Below are 23,617 nucleotides of genomic sequence, written 5' to 3' on the forward strand. Positions count from 1 at the left end.
AAACACCCCATCCATTCCCAACTTCTGGAAGTCTAAGAGGGCATGTGCAACAAACACAATTGTCACCCCCCTGGCCTATACCTGGGATGAGTGACTCCATCTCACATTGATGTTGCTTTAGCATCTCGTCAGTATCTCATCTTACAGGTCCCCAGGATAAGGAAACTTGTCTTCCTGGCATACCTGTAAAGCATCATGCAATTTTATGGGAACGATGCATTAAAATAAATAACAATGTGTTACTGTGTTTGAGGGCCTCAAGCCCAGGAAAATAAATTGCCCGTCTCATTTTACAGCTTTACCATTGGCACCTTGAGGAAGTAGCTCATTAACAAGTGAAGAAGGATGCGGGAGGGGGCAAAATCCAATTTCTGGCTTGCAGTATTTTGCCAACTACATTGATAACAATTTCTGCTATTAGTCTCTGTCAGAAACGCCAGTCATTACTGAAATGGTGCAGCCGAGGGCACCCTGCACCACAGCTCGTTGCAGAGTCTGAAACACTTGAATAAACATTATAAAGCACAGCAAAACAGTTTGTGTTTGAAAGTCAGAGTAATTAAAGCAGTACTTGGCTCTGCTGGCAACAGACAGTGATGCTGAAAGGAAAGCTCACCCTCTTGCTGGCTCCTAGCTAAATCGGTGTGGTTTGGCTGCCCCTGCACAGGCTTTGGTAGGAGGGTTGAGCACCCAGCAGGGTCTCTGACCCAGGGGTCCTACATCAAATCACACCCACACAAGGCCCCCTCAGAGCACACTGCTAGCATCCATACTCAGCACAGCAGTGGGAAGTCAATGAGCATTTGCCCCCTTTCCACACTCCCTTTCTTTACGCCAGCTGCACATCATGAGGGAGGGCTGGGCTCAGCTGTACAACACCCCATCTGTGATCAGGAGGTCAGGACTCAGATGTGAAGACAGAAGAGTGCTTGGATGATGAGAAGAGAGGCATCCACAGGGATGTCAGTCAAGATCAAATATCAAATCAATATCATGTGGCTCCAAAACCCAGGAACTGTAACTGGTCGGTGGCTGCCTGTGTGCTCTTGGCTCCATCAGGACCACGTTCCTGGGAAAAGAAGGTTCATAATAACTTTGAATTTATTTCTAGTATTTACAAGCCATTGGTGATTTCTTATTCTTTTTCTGATCTAAAAATGAATGTCCCAGATCTCACAATCCCCAGGGATTTCCATAGGAGATGGGTATGGAAAGGCCATTGTCAACCTGGGCTCACCTGTGCACAGAAGTACCCATCACCTACAAGGCCCAGGAGCTTGGGACCTGTTGTCTTTGTTCTTGACTCCCATCTGTATAAGAGAAATAACAATATTTTGGACACACTGCAAAAATTAGTTAATGTTTTGGGAGTGTTTTAATGATGTAAATTGTGGCCGAAAAAAAAGAATGTTAAGTATTATTATTGTTCCAATTTGTCTTCCACTCAAATATAAAAGGGGAGTGTGCAGATACTTCCCAAGTGTCTCCCAAGGGTGTTTCTAAAGCAATTATGTTGGCTGACATTGTCAAGCTTCAGAAAATGGAAAGATTCACAGGCTGACCAATCAGCCCTTTACCAGCAGACGAATCTAACGACTTCAAAGCTATTCATTAAGCCGCACTATGAATTGATTACATAAATTAGCATGCCACTGACAAGGCAGGGAAGGGAGGAGAAAAAGGGAGAGGAGGCCAACATAGCACATCCCTCATTTGGCGAAGACGGTGGTTATTAGGAGCTCAGAGCTAATGAAAGAGACAGATCCATTAGGCACGTGCTACTGTAAGGGATTGATTGTTCCCCCCAAAAAGACTGGTCTCTTGTTACAGCAGGATGGTATTTGTTCTAGCTTGTTGATCTGGGGGTAATTCTGTCATGTTTAATGAGAAAATATGGCTTGTAGAGAGAGGAAAGTAAGATGATAAACTTGCTTCAAAGCCATTATTGAGAGGTTGGTCTCACTGTTAAAAAGTAAGACACATGGAGAGGATTTTCCATCTGAAGTATCCAAATTTGGGAAAGTTACAGGCAGAACTATTGGGGAAATAAGAAGTTTTTCAGTGAAACTTTGAATGAAAAAGGTGCTCATGAACACCCTGATGAAAACTGCCTCTCTGAGTCTACCACACAGCTAAGTCTCCTTACAAGATCCCTTGCACCTAGCACATCTCTATCAGAGCTAGATGAACCAGATTCTCTCTGAAAATCTCATCAGAGCTCAGCCACTCACCACAGCTGTAGTCAGACTCTATTTGCCTATGTTTTTTTTTCTGGAAGTTGCCTTCCCCTCTTCAATAACTGGTGTATTGGCCCTACCTCTGGCCCCAGCCAACTGCAAAGTGGCTTCACACATGTATGGAGCCACTTCACTTTCAGGTGGGTCAGTCCTGAGCTGCCAACATCATCCCTCCATGCAACATAAGCATTATTTCACAGCTTAACTTCCTTCTGTGCTACCTGGAAGAGGATTGAACAAAATGGTGTGGTTTCAGCGTGGTCTGCATGCAACGTTATTTCCTCATTCAGGACTTTCATTCAGGACAGTATATACCTGTGTAGCTCTAAGCATAGACAAATCCCTTGTGCCTGTGGTTTACAAGTAGGTTTTCCACCCACAGGAGTTGCCTTTGGCACTGAATTAAGAGAAGATGGCCTGGGTCATCTTCCAGTGTTTGTCTGTACTGAAGCACAATTTGAGTAATCTCTAATTAAAGGGGCGTAAGTGTGATGTCCAGTCCGTTAGACCCTTAAGTATATGCTTAGATTAAGCAAATGCTGAAGTGCTCTTTTTAATCAGAAGCCCAAGCAAGTTCAGGCTGAGTTCTCAGCTGTGTTTGGAAATTGCTGTGATCCATTATTCAAAGTGCAACTCGGGCACTGAAACCAAACAAAACCTCTTGGAACACGAAGCTGTTAAACAAAAGGCACACTTCATTCAGTCACGTTCTAGAGACAGCTGCCTGCTTGGCAAGTTTGCTGCTGCTGTTTGTCTAGCAAAGGTTTGCACACTGCAGGAAGACAAAACCACCGTCATTTTATGACTGACATTAATTAACAAAATATTTCACACTCTTTAAGGAAGGAATTATCTTTTACTCTGCAGTTCTGTTAGCAAAGGGGAAAGAATCCTGAATCTGATACCAGTTCAGATTTCTTCCAAATTTGCAAGAAAACATGTTTGGATTTAAAAAGGAAACCAGTCACAAGCTGGTGAGCATGGCTCAGGGAACAGACTTCCCCCCCCTGCTTCAGATGGCTTGCTGGTTTCTGTTGGAGAAAAAGCTGGGTTTGATGGATCACCAAGAAAGTCCATTATGGCAAATGAATGCTGATGGCAGCTGCACAAATCCAAACCAACTGACTTTTCATGTTTCAATGAGAATTTTCAATAAGATAAGCACGATCAGAAACTTACCGGAGCATCATTAAATATTGGATATTTGATAGAGCAGCTTTGTGCAACAATTGAACATCAGAGAGGATTTTTTCACCTTTCACCATTAAAGTAATTCAGTGGATTTGTTATTAACCAAGAAATAAACAACCCACATGGAGTATCTTGCTAACTCCAGCTACCCAGGGATTATGCAGAGCTGACTGTATTATGCAGTTGTTCCTTTGCATATTTCATTGACTCAGGGGGGGAGATTAAAATTTGTGATTTCCACAGTGCCAGGTTATCATACAGTCTTCTATGATTGTTCTCAATTTCTACACTGTTTAAAAAGACAATTTGACTGCCTTCATGCTAGAAAAAATCTCAGAGGGTATTTTATTTCTTTTAGCTCAGGATAGGAAAGGCTATTTTTATGACTAGAAACCTATCATTACCATTCATGGAGCACCTTGCCTTTCTGTTGCAAATAAACACTGAGCTTAACAGTTTTTAGCCTTGAAAAAATAAATAAAATTTCAAATCTGCTCCAGGAAGTCTTTGGTAAATATCATGTCACCATGGAGTGCCACATTAACACAGAGTGTGAAATACAAGTGTGAAGTCTATGATAAATCTATACCCTGTGCTTTTATATGTCATAATATTTAGTTATCCACAACTATGGAACTCACAGGATTTTTGAAGTGCAGTAAGCAATATTTTGCACATTTTACAGACAGGGAGATGGAAAGATACATGAAAAAGATACCGTGGCTGGCAGAAAGTAAGGCAGCTCCTGCAGTACAGCTCAGATATGCTGTCCTCCCATCCTATGGGACAATGCCACTTGGTACAGTCCAATGCCTCCAGATTTGATTAAAATGGGAATGAATTAACAAGGACTGGATGAGGTAAAAGGCTTGATAAGAGGAGACACAAAGCTTGTCAAGAGAGACACGTGAATATTTTTCCACAATAATTAATGGTGGGAATTTAAAGTAGATGTGTCAGATCCTTTTCAAGTCTCAGTGTTAATATTTGCTCCAAGTGAAGTGGCCTGATGGATGTCCTGAGGAGCCTATTGCAGTGGCTTTTGCCCATTCTCTATCACCCTCCAACTCACTACAAGCCTGAAATTCATCTGACCAAGCATCCTCAGTGTTGGGCGTGCTTTTGAGGGGCAACAAAACAAATCACTTTTTTTATCTCCTGCATAAGATACAGAAGCTTTCTGCATAACAGAAGTGATGAGCCCCAGGTAACCTGACAAAGCCACTTTTCTCATAGCGTGGGAGCAAGGGTCTAGGAGGGCTATAGCAGAAATGGGTCTTTAGCAACCCTTCTTGAGTCATGTCCTAGTGCTGCCACCAAAAGAATTTTCTTTGAAGAAAACCATGAACTGTGCACTCCTGGAGGAGAAATGTCCATCTCACAGGAGAAGCAGTGTAGATAAGAGACAAAACAATAGCAAAATACTCACCACATTTTGGAAACCATTGAACTCTTCACAGTGATTCCCCTAGAATGGTTGAAACTTGGTAGGGTTCGAGGCTCTAAACATTTTTTTGAACAAAAGTCAGTAGAGATTTTTCCCTTCTCCCGCTATAGAGAAAATAAATAAAAATAAATAAATAAGGAAATAATAATGAGTTGCAGAGCCAGAGAGCAATACACCCATTCAGGGTCTTCTAAGCCTTCATGAGTTCCTAATGAAAACTTTGCAGATAGGGAAGACAGCAATTAATAATTGCTCCTTCTGCTTGCTTCCTGTTGGAAAAGGGAAACAATTAAAATCTCTTATCCTGTCCCTGCCCTCCTCCCCTCTCTGTCTTGGGAATTACATTATCAGGGTATTATTTCATTTAGCTGAGTACCTGCCTTTATTTGCAGCAGTTACTGCCTTAGGGACAGGTATCTAGAAATGCCTGAAGATACAGCTGGCTACTTCCTTCTGTGAACTCACAAGGTGCTTTTCAGCATAATATGAATGTGTAAACAGTCGGTCTTGATACATCAGATATGGAAAAACAAGGAAAGTGGGGCACAGTAATGGATTAAGTCATGCCATAGAGAAAACAGATGATGAGTGTGGACAAAGGGATATTGGTGGTAAGGGAAGGAGTGAATTTGGTGATTGTAAAACACCCAAGGAACCAGGGCTGCCTGCTAAGCTTAGGTCCATCCAGGTCCATTTTTACAGGCGGAGCTCCCAGGTACATGTCTGGGATGTGGCTCTGTTCTTTGAGCTGTTTATCAGTGTTAGAGCAATGTGGCACTCTACAAGTTGAACCCCACTTTGCAGAAAGGCTCCTGAGGCTGGTTGAGCACTCCTCTAAAACAACATTTATCTGAACAGCTCCTGCTGCAGATGTGGGACACACGCCTGTGAATCTTGATCATATAGACATAAGCTATTAAAACAAATTATAGAGCTTAACATAAGGAGTCTGAGGAACCAAATGGATAAAAAGAGCAACACAATCCTGATGGGACAATAAAGGAAATCTGTTTCTGCTAAGCGTAAATCTGTGATGCAAAGAAGTTAACAGCTGTCCAAAAATGAGCTGAATGGAGAAATGAGAATTATACATTTGGGATATAAGGAGAAGGATTAAGATAGTGTGATGTGACTGGCAGGGAACCAGTTTGACCTGATCCTTTTGGACTGGACAGTAGGGAAAGTTCTCCGGAGCTGGTTCAGAGGCTGTGATGAATCTCCCAGTCTGGACTTGTACGTGGGCAGGAGCTCTGTTAACACAAAAAATACCTCTGAGGATGGTAATAACATGGAAGACTTAAACATCTTAGTGCCAGATGGGAGACAAAATGCTACTTTTCTGAGCTGTTCCACAGTATCTTTGATGCAATGGTCACCAGGGGAAAAAGTGATGAGGCTGTCTTTGAATGAAGAGCAAATTTTAGAAGAGCTTGAGTTAAAAACAAGTCTGGATTAAACAGAAGGGTACATCGAAACTGGTCTGAAATTAACATTCCTGATTTCCAAGGGCCCAAGGTTGGACAGTTATGTGAAAACTACTTGGAATGGGAATGGGGGAAAAAAACATCAGGACTCCAAAGTCAAATTTTTATCCCCAGAGCAAATTTATGTTGTGATTTATGACTTCAGCTTTCCAAAATTTAAATACATTGATTGAGTTAGTTGTCCTCTGGTGAAATCTTCGTTACAGAAGACAATTGATCCTGTCCTAGGTAAATGTCTTAAATAGATAGGATAAATTGCCCTCTGGAGGTGCCTCCCTCCTTACTTGGCTAGAGAAAGAATTTAGATGTGGTGCATATTCCTGAAATTAATTGGTGTTGATAGACCGTGGTGGGAGGAAACTGGGAACCTAAAAAGGGGTGTGTGTGAATGCATTAATTAGCAAAGAAATCTGCATTGCAAGGTTATGTAAATTTGTAACATGGCTATATCGTAAGTGGGAATTTTGGAAATGTTTGTAAAATATATATATGCTCCAGATTATACACAGATATTACTTGAAACAGCAGTCAATAATAAAACAGCTTCTTAACACAATTGGTAATATCAGATGCATCTGAAAGCACTTTCTACCGCCTTGCAAAAAACATCTCAAGAGCCCCTCCAAACTTCAGAGCTCAGAAGTATTTGGCTGCTCAAATTTAACTCTGTGCTAATCTGACTGGTTGGTTACAGTGCTGTGCTGAGGACCCTCCTCAGGTTTTGGGGAAGGGTGAGGCAAAAGGCACTTAAGATTTTCAACTAATCTCTTTTAATAGAGCAAAAATATTCTAAGTATGAATCACTGGTGTAAAAAGCTAAGTCAGTATAGAAAGACTGTTTAGGTCTTATGAAGGAAAGACAGGCATGTCAGCAGAATGCCGCAGATGAGAGAAATCTAAACCAACCCGATCAATGTGAGTTACTTGCTTAGGCCTCAGGAACATCTTTGCACACAAATTATTTTTTCTTAAAAGCTCAAATTTTCAGTACATCACCTTCATGTGTTTTCTTGGTATCGCTTCTGCATGTCTTTGAAGCATTGCAATGCATCATGGAGATGTATACAAGAGTCACTTTGGTGAATTTTCAAGTCTGCATTGAAATTATAGTCACAGCAACTACATACAGGATGGAGCTCTTAGAGGGGCTTGGTCTGTTGGTGCTTAGCACATCTTATGGATGCTCAGTTGTGTGATGTGAGGGGAGCTGTGTGAGACAGTGTTTCTCCTGCTCCGAAAGAGGTATAAGGAAGTGTCTGCCCTTGTCTCCAGGGCTATGGCAATTACAATACCCCAAATCAGTGTAAATCCATGTGCAACTAGGAAAGATGATTCTTCCCTCCATTCCAGGTGCTTGTTCTTACCCATCCCAGAAGGTGATCAAGAGTTCATGCATCCAGGCAGACAGCCTGAAAAATGAGCCAGCTGAGAAATAAGATGGCTTTTTAATGTGGGTTAGTCTTTAGCCAGATGAATTGTCCAACTGCCAAAATACTAATGCCAGCACAAGCGAGAAAGCAGAAACGACACAAAGAGAGAATGGGACCACTCATTTCATCACAAAGTGCTAACAATAAGGTGACAGTGTAAACTTGGATTGTGGGTTAAGTAACTTTAATTGCCCCATGTTTAGTATGGACCATGAACCTATACGTAGGCTGTTACGAGAAATAGGTAATACACCAAAGTTCATACTAATTGCTCTAGTGCAACTCCTTCACATTTCTGTGCTCAGAAACTACCACCCTGTTTATATCCAGCCCAGAGTGGGTGACTAAGGAAAAGATATTGTTGAATAATACTATGTGTCTCACTATTACTGATCTGTGAATGTAAGAGATATTCTGTAATTAATATTTTAGAAACAGGCAATTAATACTCCAAAGACTATAATTTATATAGCTTCTGTCACCTTTATCATCCAGATCAGAGGATAAAAGTTAGGGGCTGCAGGGATCTGAGTAGGAAACAGCCCACAGATACTCACTGCAAGCTCAGCAGTGAGAAAACTAGCATTAAACTACTGATCAGTTGTAGGGGAGCAGCCTGGACTGGTGTGGTTATCACCCCATGCATTCCTCCAGAGGGCACAAAAAAGATGTGGACTTTGGTTGTCCCATTAAGGTTAATGGAAGCCTATTTGTGAGTGTTTTCAAGCATGTCTGTGTCTATGATTGCATCTGATAGCATCAGTGGAGCCATGCATGCAAGATATATATCCACAAGGACTTGAATTAGCTGCCTCAACATAGGCGTCCACTACATGAGACCCCCTCTGAGACACCCCAAAAAGCCACCTCTAGCTGAGGCTCCAAGAAGATGTGGCTATCCCCAGTCATTCCATTCATGTCTTGGGCACCCTGGGGTGATCATTAGCTCCAGCCTTGTCTGGAGGCAAGTGAGATGCCCTCTGCCCAAGCACATGAAAATTAAATATGACCTATCCTGGTGCCACCTTGCCCTGCCCTTAGTGGTTGCAGGCCTCAGCCTTCATGTTGCCTGATTGACCCAGACTTGCCTGTTTTCACCTCATATAAGGCAATTCTAATCTAACACCCCACAGAAATCAGAAGGGATGGTATTTCTCAAGAAAATGTGTGATGTCAGATTCTTGAGCCCCTTTCTCTTAATCCCATTAATCAAACTTCCATTTTCTGGTTCTTTTCCGATCCTAGTCACATCTTAAATCCAGTGTGGTCATTACCTCATGCAATAACTGAAGCGTACTATGAAGCTGCAGGCTGTCATGTCCTGTTCACAACCCAAGGTTTCCATTAGTATTGGGTCTGAAGTGTAAGATAGTGTCTAGGAAATGGTTTATGACCTTTTCTGTCCAGCTCTCTATCCTCTGAAATGCCACAAAATTTCATCATTATTTCAAACTTTAAGTTCCCTCTCTCTCTCACCTTCCAAGAATTCAGCAAAGTATCCACTGGATTATCCGAACAAAACCTGCTTTCATATGCCTGTCAGTAATGCTAGCATATGAAAAATAAAAAATAAAAAATGCAGTGATAGCTTCTTTGTTTCACATCTCTAATGCTCTATCAGTAAAAATTAAAGATAGACTTGGCTGAAATAAGTTATAATTTAGAATGCCTTTTCCTATTCTACATTAATGGACTCATCTTCAAAGCAATCTGAATAAATCCCATTAACAGCAATAACAGAATTTGTGTGAGTAACTCCCCTAACGCCTCTTTGAGCATTAAGCCCTTTACTTAATTCAATATCAGATTTAAAACAATCTAAGAAAATGCAAAGACTTGATATTCTGCTTTGTGATTCACAATGGACTGGAGAATCTCACACAGAGGCGCACACACACATAGACACTGCAGCTTAACAATTGTAAATGGAAACAGAAAGATGTTTCTTATTAAAGACATCTAAAAAAAATGAAAGAAAGGGAAAAAAAAAAAAAAAAAAACCTTCCCCCAAACAATTCCCCCCAAACAATTCTAAGATGCCCATGCAATAACAACTCCATTCCCAGAAGAGACATAAAGCTTTGAAACTTGTTAATAAACATGTTGTATTGGGTTTCAGAGGAATCACAGCAGAAAACAGCTTCCTCTAACACTGGGTGCTTCATCCAGCAGACTGCAGTTACATTTCCAGCCTCTTCTCCACTTTTCATGCCTCTCTTTTCCCTCCTATTGCCCAGCCCTTCAGCCACCAGGCAGCCAGGCTGGTTCCTTCTAAAGTCAAAGGAAAGAGTGCCTTCTGTAAATATGGACCAGATCCCTCCAAAACATGCATCCCAGGGCTTGGTCATTGATGCATCTGCACCTCTTGGAGAGGACCTTCTTTGAGACTTGAGATCTGTGGGCACAATCTTTTCTTCCATCCTTCTCGTTGCCAACAAATATTTGGGTCTGAGCCAGTCCCTTTCTGCCCTGCTCTCCCACAGCCATGGTGACCTCTTAGCGAAATTCAGATTTTACCTGGAAATGCTGTGACCAAGGTACCATCCCATCTGCCCTCTTGGGGACACTGTTCCTAGCCACCTGAAGGAGGGGGAAGGTCTTCTATTGGCTTTTGAGGTGTACTGGAGATCCTTCAGCTGGGGGAATGGGGAAAAGAATTCCCATTTTTGCACCTCCCTGTTGTATGATAGGGAGGAACATCCTTGGCTGCCTCAGTTATTAAAGTGCCAAGAGACGAAAACAGGACTTTCCAAATGGAAAAGGGCATACAAATGTATTCCAGGTGCTCTGCTGGAAGATACTGTCATTATTTTATTTATTACTTGTAATAACATAGGCTGATAAAATGAAGTCAAGTTCTACAGCACCAGCTTTTGTAGATATTGGGCAAGCACAGAGCAAAATGAGGGCTTTTCCCAAATGAAATGATGGCTTAGGACTAATTCAGCCTGCAGTAGGTCCTTTGAGGCATTTCTGTTAGAGACAGAACAGTCCTCTGATGGTGTCCAGGTTCCCAACTCTTCTCTCCTTTTGTGCTTTTCTCTAGTCTCTTCATAATAGAGAATGAAAACAAGGTGTAAAATGCCTGGCACTCATGAACAGGGGGCATTGAGTGATGGTAATTGTGGCTGTGCTGTGCTCAAACTCTTCTTGGCTAGGTAAATTTCAGCTGTAGAGGCTGTAAAGTAGAAAGCTGTGTTGGTAAAACACAACTAAGGCCAGCAATATGTCCAGCAGCTTTGCAGAGCTCACAGATTTCCTGTGAAAACTCAAGCTTAATGATTAACAGTTAAGATATTTGAGGGTCATTCCAGCTATGAACTAAAATGTAACTTTTGCATGCAACCTGTGAGTGATGATTGCATTTTGACGTGATCTCCCCTGGCACACTCTTCCCTAGAGATATGTGTGATCTCACACTACATCGGTGGAAACCAGAGTCCTGACTTCTGCAAGGTCTCCAGGTCTCAGTGATAAGTCAGTGAAAGTGATAGCAACACTTTCACCCCCCTGAGAAGGTCCTCACCTATTGCTAGGTCTCTTATGAGGGACTGCAAATCTTGGCAGGGAACATCTCCCGAGTACTCTGTGTGTATCTGCAGGTCTATGAGGGAGTTTTATGGAGACAGGCTACACATTCTGTACATCCATCTAATACACATGGAAAGATCCCGTGGGCTCTCGGACATGTGGACATATTTCACCTCTGAAATAGCAGCAGCAAACCTCAGACTATGCACCCACAACGAGTAGTTGCTCTGGGTTTCACTTAGTTATGTCAATAAGCTGGAAAAATCCACAGAAATGGGGGGCTGCTGTGAGGGCAATGTCAGCAAGAGGACCAGGGAGAGGTCCTTCACCCTTGTCTCAGGGGAAAGGGAGTTGTACAAGAGAGCAATCTGCACCTAAACAACAGGGCTGTAACCTGCTATCTACAATAGCCCCAATAAAATAGAGCTCTTATCGCTGTTGCATGTGAGCAAGAGCCATATGCACACTTAGAGAGTGAAAAAAAATAAAAAAAATAAAAAAAAAAATGAGTTGGGGGAAATCAGTGTTGCCTTCACATCCATACACATCCATAGAAAGTTTCACCTCCTCATAGGAGTAAAGTTAGAAGAATCATTTGTGCCCTTTTGTTTTGTAGTGAGTGGAGACAAGGTCCCTGGTGTTGGATTTGAACCTGCTTGCTTTCTTAATTTCTTCTACTTCTCTCTTTTTGCTATGTGCAGACCCCACTTTTACATGAAAAACTTACAGTGATTATTAAGCAGATTTTGGGGGGTTTACAGATGTTAAGAATAAGTTTCTCTTACTTTACAAGCTCTGTTTGGTACAGTACCAACAGAAACTGAAAGACTGCCGTTAAACCTTGGCTGAGTCAGGGGAGTGGTTGATGTCTTCTCCTGGGAGTAAGAGGCCATTTCCTTGGCAATCCCACCTAGGATTATCAAGATCTACCAACCCTTTCAGAAGCTAACAACCTTTCCTAGCTCCCTAGTACTGGGGGCAGTCCACAGAATGAGTCTGTATTGTCATAACTGGCAGGAATGCACACTCAAGTATTCCCACCCCATGTCCATGACAGATATTGAAATCCCTAAAAGAGGCATGGCAGAGTGTCCAGTTGATTTAGACGCATTTGAGACTAACAGCTGATCAAGTCCATCTACACTTCTCCATTGACAACAGCTCTTGGCCAGCCCACCTTTAGGCATGGCTGGGCATTCTGTATGAACCTGCCCTTGCAGCTTCACCTCTGATCTGCTTCAGCCGTCACGTCCATGAGCAGCAGGCCATTGAATTGTCTGGGAAAAAAAGATGGGAGCTCTGCCTTACAATGTTTTATTTCAAGAGAAAAGCATGATGATGGCAGCAGTAGATACTACTGGAGAGTTGCCCACACTACCGTTGCCTGTTCTAGCCTACACATCATATACTCTACCTCCCCAGCTAAGGATTTACGATTCAAATTGTTATTGCTGTTGCTTATTATAAATTAAATCAGTCTTAACTGTGATTTTTCTACTTTTATTAATTGCTACATTAATCTCTAGTCTTATTAAACTTTGGAGACGCTTAAAAAGATGATGGCCATTCAATGGCAAGATCAGCACTGTAGTTGTGCCTGGGAATATTACACTTCATCATCCAAATGCCATCACTTTTGTGGTTTTCATTTTTTTTATTATTATTATTACTTTATGTTGGAGAAGTGCTGGGGAATCTCATGTTGCTGGAGGTCATATTTTGACACCCATCCAGAGGTCAAGTTAAACAAATGCCAGATAGGAGTAAGATTTGTCTAATTGGTCTTGCCTTGTGAAGGGGAAGCAGTCAAGCTGACACCTCAAGGTGTCTGGCAGCACTATTTTGTCTAGTTTTAAGATTTCATGACTTATTAGAGAAGACAGTGTAATTACATTCTCAGCTGAGATGCAGTTATAAAATCAACTTATGGTAATTGAGTACAGACACTGCAGCAAGAGGTGTATCACTCTTAGGTAAATATAGCAGTAGGAGTGAGATTCATCATTAAATTTCACTGAAGGGTGTGAATCTTGAAATGAAAAATAATACTAACAACAGTAGCAGGAACAGCAACAATATGGTTAATAATAATAATTATTATTTGTCTTGAAAGCCTATCTAAAAATCATAGGGATGAAAAAGAATTATATTTTGTTGTTGTTGTTCTTTCTGTATAAAGAAAAGAAATATGTTGTTTCCTCTGAGACCTGAAAATCCAACTTTTCTTTTTTTTTTTTTTTTTTTTTTTATGAGGGAGGTAACTATATGTGGGTGTTCATACTGCTGCTTAAATGATTTCTTGATTGTGTTCACAAATCAGGTGAAGTATCTAGAAATCTTTCCCATACTAATCATGCACGAAACACTACAACACTAAAAATGGAGGTTAGTCTTCAAAATCTTGGCCTGTGATGTCAGAAGCAAGGCTGGTAGATGTTCTTCCCCTGAGGAAAGCACACATGACAATGGTATTTCATGTGTTGGAAATTAGTTTCAAGGAACTCAGTTGGAATTTATTGCCAGTGTTTTACCAAAATCACTTTGCCTAACATTTTTCAAAAATTAGCTTTTTTGCAGAGTTCTGAGCATGTCTTCTTTAAGACAGGGCAGAAATTTAAAAACCAATGTCTGACCCTTGCATTACTTTTAAATGAGTACGTAATAAGCTGTAGGGAGATACATGGATTTATTTTCACCTCTGGAGTCTGAAGAATACCATAAAACATTCAAGATTTTGCTCTTTTCGTTTTATGTCATTGTCTGACTTAGCTCAGAATTATTTCCTTGGATAAATCTTTCCCATTCTCTACATCGCCTTCCAATGGTCTAGCAAGCCATGTGTCAAAACACATCACTGTCCACTGGACTGATACTTTATTTTTAAGGCTACTTGGACACGTCACTTCCCTATCCGCAGCGCTGTACTTCCCAAAGCACGGGCTATGACTGCAGCATCATAATGAGTTACACAAAAGGATTTTAATTTCAAGACGTTGTTGACACTGCAAAAATATCTTTCCTGTAGTTTTACTTCTTTGTAAATCACCCTAAACCCAGTTGCTTGCCCATGGTGGTATTTTTGCCTGAAAAAGAATGGCCAGTCTTGATGAACTAAAAGAAACAGTGGACTATGCAAGGAGCAATTTTGTTTCTTCCGTTTTGCCCTATCCACGGGAGACATCTGAATGGGACTGTCTGAGCAAGAACAAAAAAAGGGTTATGCAAGTCCTTATTAGCTATTTCTGCAGACTCCATGCACACAGCAATGTGAAATGGAAACCTCTGATACAAGACTTTGTCTTGCAAGGCATGCCACAATCTCTGTTGGGTCTTTTGACCCAACAAATACCTCTTTTCCACCACTATAGAATGGCTGCTCTCATGTTTAATGACTGCTCTACAGCTTGGGAACTTGCGTTTACTGCATCTCTGCGGCAAAGCCAAGAGATGGCTTTCCCACCTTACCTCCTCGCAGTAGAACCAAATATAACAAAGCACAACCCTTACTGTCCAGTCAAACAAAAAACTACCACCCTGAAGAGAAATGTGATTTATTGTTACTTTATTAACAACATAGCTTACAATTGCTTCAAGTAAAAAGGGGATTTCATTTTTGAATAAAAATTAAAATATAACTCTGAATATAGATTTTCACTTATTTACATGAAAACATATATACAGAATAGAATCTTACAGCAAACTAACAACATGCCCTTTGCCCTGTGAACTTTAAAAAGTAAAAACACCAGCATTGATTGATTTATATGTATATATATACACATACATATATACACACATATATATACATATATATATACACACACATATATCTTTGTAACACACCAAAGGGATTATATACACAGTTTTGAATCAAATCTTCAGTACAAACTGGAATGCAAAACAATTCAAAGATTTCCAATGTGCATCACCACGAATGGACCGTAACTGCTGGTTGTTGAGCTAATTTTTGTTGTTCTACAAGAGACAGGAGGGTCTGAGTGTTTGCCTTGTCTCACCCTGGCACATGAGAAGCCTTGACTCCTTTCAAAGTCTGCACTTGAGATCTTTCACCTCATCTGGACCATACCACAGCAGATGCTTGGCTGTACTTGATATCCCTGTCTGTGTACACGGAATTGTCAGGACACAATTCACCAGGGGAATGTTTTCTAGCAAGGAGGCCCCTGAAGGTGAAGGCTGCTGGAGTACCTGCATATGTTGGCACACCCTGACCAGGTTTGGCTGAACGGGGACTGGGAAACATAGTGCACACAGCTATAAGCAGACATAATGACCATGATCTCTAGTGATACTAGAGCAGCAATAAGCAGGTTGGGTGACTTGGGAATGCTAATTTTTGTCCTGTCACATCATAACACACAACAGCATGTTTTGTAGACCAACAACCTGAACTCAGGGCAGTGCCACCTATTTCTAAGGGAGAGAGAGCCCAAGTGTTAGCCCCTGACATTTCATTTGGAGGTCTGAAAGGTGCAAGAGGAGGATCTTTAACCCCCAAACCAGGAGATGCACAGGAGCTAGGTACAAGGAAGAAGGAATGATCTTCCCTACAGCTCCCTACCCAGCATGGAGCCTAGAACCACCTGGGCCAGATCCCTGCCTCTCCTCCAACAAAACAAAATACAAACCTGCCAGCAAACTAGCTGTGCATGTATTGCCAGCTTCTCTCCTTCCTCTCACCTGGCCCCTGCAAGGGCTCAAAGCATCTTTATTGTGAACAAGACAGAGAAGCCTTCAGGAATGATGCTGATGGACCATAGCTGCCCCTCCCTCTCTGGAGAGGTCCTTCTCCATACCCAGGATATCTCAAGCCCAGAACTCTTACCCTCCTCTTCTTCCCTGAAACCCTCCCCACCATCCTTGGTAGGTATCGAGGCCAGGAATATCTGTGTGTAGGTTGCCACACAGCAATTGTCCTGCTGTGTTAAACAGGACACACATCTCACCTGAACTAACTGCTTGTCCAAAAATACTCCCGCACTCATGCTAGATATAAATGTATTCTGCTGGCATGTTGTGCCATGGACCATTACAGAGGTGGGAGTCTTAAGTCAGCAACGTGAAAGCTTTTTCAGGGTAAGAATTCACATGAAAGACTAAAATAATAAAAAGGGCATGCGTACTTAAAACTATGACCCAGTATGTTTTTGTGCAGTACATATGTATTCATTTTCTCTCAGCAAGAGAATTCCAGTGCATGGCACCAAATCATTGCAAAACCACTCTTCTCCTGCAGGACAGGTGACATTTAAAGGACTACTGGGCTGTAAAATTCTCATCTTTGATGACTGGCTCATATTCCAAATGCAGCCATTAAGATCATTTGCACTTGTTGCCAGAGTATCATACCAAATAATAAATGAGAACATTAAATGCTTCTGCTCCTTTCTTTGGAGTTCATGAGCACCTAAGGACATGAGCCTTCTCTCGTTAAGTCTGGCAGACTGCAGCTGAATATCCACCTGCTTGGAGGAGGATTTTAAATTTTGTTTTAATTAACTGCACACTTTTTGACTTTTAGGTGAAAGAATTTCATGAAGACCTGGTCCCACAGCCCACATGTGTGAGGGTCCTTTAACTAACCTCGGTCATTTCTGGATCAAATCCTGAGTAACAGATTCCCTTAATCATAGGTCAGCTGATACGACAAAAAGTATTATCAAGGGAAAAAATTTGCATGCAATCACATTTTTAAAGAGCTTTTACATGTATGTACATATATATACACACTGTACAAAAGTCTTCCTAAACTCACATGACTGGGGGGAGGGAATTTATTTGTTGAGTGTATCTGAATTAAAGAAACGTGTAGTCACAAGAAAAAAAGAATATAAAATCCTAACGTTTAAGATGTTGCTGATTACAGAATTTATTTCTTCAAAAAGGGAATCAGCTTTCTAATTCCAAGCAATGGAAAATACAGCATGACATATCTTAGCACCAAAATGGAGCCCTTGAGAATATATTTATCTGCATGTAATAAAGCTGGTTTTAATGGTGTTCAGTTGCAGCATGTTCTTCTCTTTTGGCACTTGAATTTTAAAATGGAAGGAACAGTCTGAGATGCATCAATTTTCCAGACACTCTGCACCAGAAAAGCAAAAAGCATTTGAAATACCTTGAGTGTCTGAAACATTGCAGCTACACAGCAGCTCCCTCACAATTTTATGCCCTGAAATGACCAGAGCAGGCTTTTCAGATGACCAGACATTGATTATGGTGGCCCAATGGTTCTGGTTGTCCTTCAAAGAGCCGACACAGCGTTTGCTCCAGACAACGTCTGTGGACTGCAGAAGGCTGCAGGTTAAAGCCAAGAAATGGTGATGTTCCAGTTTAAGGCAAATTAGCTGCTTACCCAAAGTGAAATCTTAATGGGCTTTATGTATCTAACTTGAGAAACTCTGTAAACCCTATGCAACATTCAAATACCTCTGTCAGCGTAGCTCAGGCCATCTCAGCTAGGACATCCATCTGCAAGACGCTTCACTAAGGACAGGGTGTGTAGGCATTTCCTTGCCTGGTCTCAGTGGTTACCACAACATTTCTAGGAGGTTTTCTGCACCCTGCAGGATCAAACTCTCAAGAGCTAGTGCATATGATTAACACGGTGAATCTGGAGACCCTGAAATCCTTCTCAGAGCTGAGGCTAACATGCCTCTGAGAGGTAGAAACAGCCAGGGGTTGGTCACCCTGGCACTGAGGAAAGAACAGGGAGTGTGGATGGGAGCTGTGTTTTTAATTTGGAAAGGGAAGAAGAGCTCTGGAATCAAGGAGAACATTTTTCTTTGAGGTGGGAGAGGAGCAGGAAGGAGGCAGGACAACCAGCTGGGAATCAAGGGCATTCTCATTAAGTTACTACTTTAATCTTATATAAAAGACCAGTGCTTTGGGCCTGAAGACTAAGAGCTGGTTGAATTCTTGGAAGGTAAGTGCTGATGGTGTTGGGAAGGGAGCAGGGAACTGCCTGGGGATCTATTCAACCTGACTCAGCTCAAGCTCAAAAGAAGCCAGATGGAGATGGGCAGGTACCATGAGCTCCTCAATCCTTTACTTGTGCTCTGGAGCACAAAGCCCCAGAAATGTCCATCCTTGGTCCTATGCCCAAAGAAAGACCAACAACAGTTGCCTGCACACCCTTCCTGTGGCAGAAAAGCAGTCTGTGTGAACGTGCTGAAGTTCAGCATCCAACAGCCCAAAAGCAACTGCAGGGTTGCTCCTCAGCCCTTGGTAATGGTCTTGGATAATCATGAATTCAGCATTTTACAGTGGTGGTCTTTTTAAACTGCTAACACAATAAAATTCTGCTCTGGGTACCAAATTCAGAACAGGGTGGGAGAAGACATGGCTTAACCAATATTACTGGCATATATATGAAGTAGCACCAGCTCTGCATTTGACCTAGAACCTATGCAAGACCAAAAAAAAAAAAAAAAAACAAACAAACAAACAAAAAAAAAACACCTCCCAGTAGTTTATACCTCTACATAGCTTCTCCATAGCAAGTAGAAGTGTTATTTTACCCTAAGAAGAATGAGTTTCAAACATCCTTTCTGAAGTAAATTACTCCAAAGCCTTGTTAATTTTCAGGAATTGAAGCACAGGCAAGAGTAAGCAGTTCTCTCTGATCTCTTCAGAGATTAGAGTTTCAAGTGACAATCTGAGTATACTGCCCAATTAAAGTATGCTAAGCCCATTTACCCCTCTAGTTTAAGAGGTTCAGCTCCAGCTTCTTTGGAAGGCAATCAGTGCAACAGACAACAATAGCCCAATCCTCTTTTTCTTTCCATCCTGTAGACTAAATAATAATAATAATAATAAACCATTCACCACCCATTTGATGCAAGGTAATTTTAGGCCAATTTCAGGTTATCATCATCTCCAAAAGGACAGAGAGCGATAAACGAAAGGACACTGGAGAACATTAAATTGAAAGACAAATGGTAAGGAGAGAGAAACCTGAGGAAAGAAAAGAGCCAGTGCGAACTAAAATTAAACTCTTTTTTGTCTGTTTGTTTAATAGGTGAGTTTTAAATACGATTTGACTTCCCTGAACAATCAGTAAAGACTCCCGTGTGGTGGGCTCAATGTTCCACCCATCCCCAGCTTGGCCAACACCAGGGCTGGTTGTTCTCAGAGTCTGTGGCTGTCTGCTCCCTGACCAAGCCTCCACGAGTATTTAGCTGCCATAGGAATATCTACAGTTACGGTGTTGATGGAGAAAGCACTGAATGTTTTTCCAATGTATCCAGCAAGTATTACATGTCTCTGACAAATCCCAACAGCCAGAAACTCCAAGGAACATCAGAGTAGCAAAGGATGCTCAGAAGAAGGTGGAGGTGGTAAGCAAAGGATCACTGCTACGATGCTGGTTAGTGAACAGTCATTCTCCTTCCCTTCCTTGAAACGTCCTCGTACGCTTGTTCTTCTGGCAGCAGTCTTTTGGAAGCTATCCCCTACATGTTGCACCAGCTGTGGGAGGGAGCGGACTGAAGCAAGGCGGAGCTGGGAGAAGCACCCTGATTTATTTTTTTTTTTTAACAGCTATACTCTCTTTTTGCTGGGCAGAATCCCTTTGTTTTCAGATATGAAATGAGGTGTAATGTTTTTAGGGGATCTTTAGAGGAATCCAAAGTAGTAGGATAGTTAGAGGAATCCAAAGTAGTAGGAAATTCAGTCTAAAGCCAAGTTTTTGAATGTATGCAACACTACGGAATCCTATTCCTGGATTTCTGAGAAACAAAAGGAAACCATTTGGCACAGAGGTGACTACTTCTTTTCCCTTCATTTGGTTAAAACTTGAACAACAAGATCTTCAGTACTAGACAACAGCTGACAGCAGGTCCAGTCCTCCTGATCTCCCATGTAAGAAAATCTTTGATGAAGTCCCAGGAGCTGGCAGGATCTGGCCCAGCCTGCAGTGGTTGCACCCGTCACATTCCTCAGTGGCAAATCAGGAAACTCCCTGAAAAACGGACTAGAAAGTCTCCATGGATGCATGTCAAAGAGTCAATACTTGTTGCCTAACACATGCTCCAGAGCAGATTTGGATGTTGTCCAGAATGTTTATTTCCAAGGCTTTTCACCTTTAATCCAAAAAATCTAAGGTAGAAATTGATGAAGGAGAAAGCAACAGATATAGCCTGGTGTTGGCCAGGAGGTTTTACTGAGCACACTGTGGTCTGCAGGATTTTCTGATCCAATTTTCTGATCTGTTGTCAACATATGGTAAGTGCTGGAGGTGAGGGCCACAAGCACTGCTTTCAGATTTAGGGTTAGAAATGGCATTTATTTTTGAAGAGGTCTTGGCAAAGTGGCCCTGGCATTACAGCAAAATGGCTCTGGCATTACAGCACCGTAATATCACCATGTAAATTTCAGGGGTGAGTTTACTGAGGCCAGGGAACTATGGTCTGCTTGAAAAAAAAGGCTGCTGAAATCAGTGGTTCCCTACCAAATCAAGCTAAAACTCAGCACAAACCATCCAATTCACTTTCTGACGGATGGATTCAGTTTTATCGCACCTTAAAGTCAGATCAAAATTCAGACGTGGTCTGAAGAATCAGTTTGACTCTTGCTTTTGGGAGAATTTTGTGCCAATGTGATGCCACCAACCTCTTCTGAGTTACAGAAAAATCAGGCTCAACGTGTGAGACTCAAAGGGTCATAAATCCCTGTGAAGTAAATGGAAAATACTTATCCTATGTATATACAGCTAAGGCAAACAATCTCTGGTGCACACCCTACTTGGCACAAAGCAAGCTCCCAGTTTCACTGGCCAGGGTGCCACTGGGACAATTTGGAGGCTGTCTACAGACTGGTGACAGAGGGTGCAATGGGCTGGATCCTCAGCTGGTGTTTTATCTGAAAACACTGCAGACTGAAAACATTGATGGTTTTTATTCCCACCTAGCAACCAGATGCATGAAGGTGCAAGTGAAATCAGCACTTGCTCAACAGTCTCACCAATAAACCTCAACCTCATTTTTTTTCTTCCCACCGTGGACTCCAAAACCAGGCCTTTGAAGTGACTTGAATTTAACTGGATGGGCTTGACTATGAAGGATATCATGCATGGTCCTTTACAAGAATGCAGTACTGTACAGATTCCATCACTGAGACATTCAGCTTCTTGTACACAACCAGCGTGGCTCAGGTCTTGGTGTGGCCCTGTCAACTCACTGCAGCTTTGTCTGATACCATATGGAGACCATGGGTTGAGTCCTCTTTTATAAATCACTCCGGTATAACAAATAGTGTACGACCAGTATAACACTTCATCCTTTTGTGTGACTGGAGTGGGGGTCAAAAAAAGCCCACTGATCACTAAGATCAATTTGAAGTAAAGCCCAGGTAATGTTACAGATGTTCACTTCCATTTCAATATGAAAGAAGCGTGTCAGAGTTGGCTAGAAGGATTGTTCACGTCCAGAAACTGACCTACACAAACCATCATTAGCTGAAAACGTCCAACCGTTCTCCTTGGGAGTGTGTCTGCCATCCATAGCTTTGCTTTAAAGAATGACAAACTGTCTGATCTGAGCTGGCCTGGCACCACAGCATAATGGGTTGGCGAGGCTCATGAGGTGAGATGCCAGCAATCTTTCAGTGTGCTTTACTACAAGTACTGAAAAATTAGTTCCATTTGTTGCTAGTTTTTCATTATTTTTCTCCCCCTATAGATTAATTCCCAGTGCTTCCAATTCTGTGTGTTTTTGGAAAAGAAAAGAGGGAGGGGATTAAAAACTTGAACAAGTCACAATGCTCAAAAAGAGAAGGAACAAGAAGGGGAATTGAAAGAAATGGAGAAGTGCAGTCAGTTGGCGTATTGTGCATAGAAAGCAACTTTTACTCGCTCAATCTGGTGACACAGTTTGATGGCTGGACCAAGCTTCAGCTCCATGCATTCTTGCACCGTGGGCAGTGTCAGCAACAGGAGGGCTTGGCCATCGATGTCCTGGGGAGGAAAAACACAGTGAAAATGGTTCTGTCTATGGATTCTTGAAGGCAGAAAGCAGAAGCATTATCTGGAGAAGCAAGAAGAGAAGTTTACCCCCAAAATTAAAGACAGTTTTGTCCTCTGCCCTTTTCTCCCACTTTGATACAACCCATCTCCTTTTTCTGAGGTACCTGATGCTTTGTTTGGAAGTTGTGTATTCATAGGTCCTCAACTCACCCACCATCTGGGAAAAGTCTCCCAGCTGTGAAAATGCTGGATCACCTTCTAAAGAGGAGACCACAGAGATCAAAGAAGTCCCATTCTATGGCTGAGGAACTGAGGCAAGGAGAAGGCTGCAGAGCACACACCAGGAAACACAGCAGGGAGCTAAATGGACAAACTGAAGTCAGTCCCAGTGCCAAGCCAGACCCTTCCTTCCTCTCTTTTGGCACATGATTTGCTTGGTACAGGTTTACATCTGCCTCAGTCCATGCTATGTCCCCTGGTCCACCCAGGATCTGCCTTGTTCTGCATCAGCTGCTGAACAACCAAGAAGAGGGGGCTTGGAGCTCCAGGAGCTCTTGCAATCACTGATATCACAAAATCACAGAGTGGTGAAGGGTCCTCCAGAGGTCACCTCCTTCCCTCAGACATAGTTACGCTCCAAATTCTCTGATCTAGCACCCCAGACGAAAGACATTTTATGAGGGATTTCTGCTGGCTTTATGATCCTCCTTTTAATTATGTGCTCAAGTCCTCTTTACTCTTTAATGGACTGAGAAGCAGACCAGTGGGCTACAAAACTGCTTCTTACCCCCTAGGGAGAATCAGAATGTAAGTACAGAAAAAACATAGTAATTCCCAGGCAACGTAAACTCCCAAGGACAGCCCTGATTAGGTAGTGTTAAACACAAGGAGGATATGGACACCTTAAACACTGCTTTGATCAGGACTGTCCCATTGTTTGGGTTCTTCCTACGCTGAAGCTTGATGCTATGGCTTGATGATATGGCAAATAACAAGGAAAACCTCCAGTCATCTGTGTTTGATTAAAGTTCCTATAAAATTCTCTTGCACAGGAGGGACAGGGTTGGCTTTCAAGCCCTGGAGTTATTCCAGGCTGATTAACAAATGGTCGGAGCATGCTGCAATGCAGCAACTACAGCATCATGCTACAGGAGTGTTTCAGCCTTGCTCTCCACTCACACATAAGTTTCCCCCAGTCAAAGTTGCTGTACTCTGGTACAGAGCTATTCATGGTGAAAAATCAGAGATAGTTTGACATGCAATGGGCCATACCACTGAGTGCCATCGGCTATGGACTAATTAACCACACTTGC

General features: G+C 42.0%; 1 protein-coding gene across 1 annotated transcript in view; it reads right to left on the reverse strand.

The window, feature by feature from the left end:
- Positions 1-19,338: 19,338 nt before the first annotated feature.
- Positions 19,339-23,617, reverse strand: part of SFMBT2 (Scm like with four mbt domains 2) — a 113,135-nt gene continuing 108,856 nt past the window's right edge. The window contains exon 21 of the mRNA XM_035335241.1: positions 19,339-22,295. Coding sequence (XP_035191132.1) covers positions 22,155-22,295 — 141 coding nt within the window. The 3' untranslated portion in view covers positions 19,339-22,154. The remainder of the gene's footprint in view (positions 22,296-23,617) is intronic.

Source organism: Oxyura jamaicensis, chromosome 1 (genome assembly GCF_011077185.1).
Source record: "Oxyura jamaicensis isolate SHBP4307 breed ruddy duck chromosome 1, BPBGC_Ojam_1.0, whole genome shotgun sequence".
NCBI lineage: Eukaryota > Metazoa > Chordata > Aves > Anseriformes > Anatidae > Oxyura > Oxyura jamaicensis.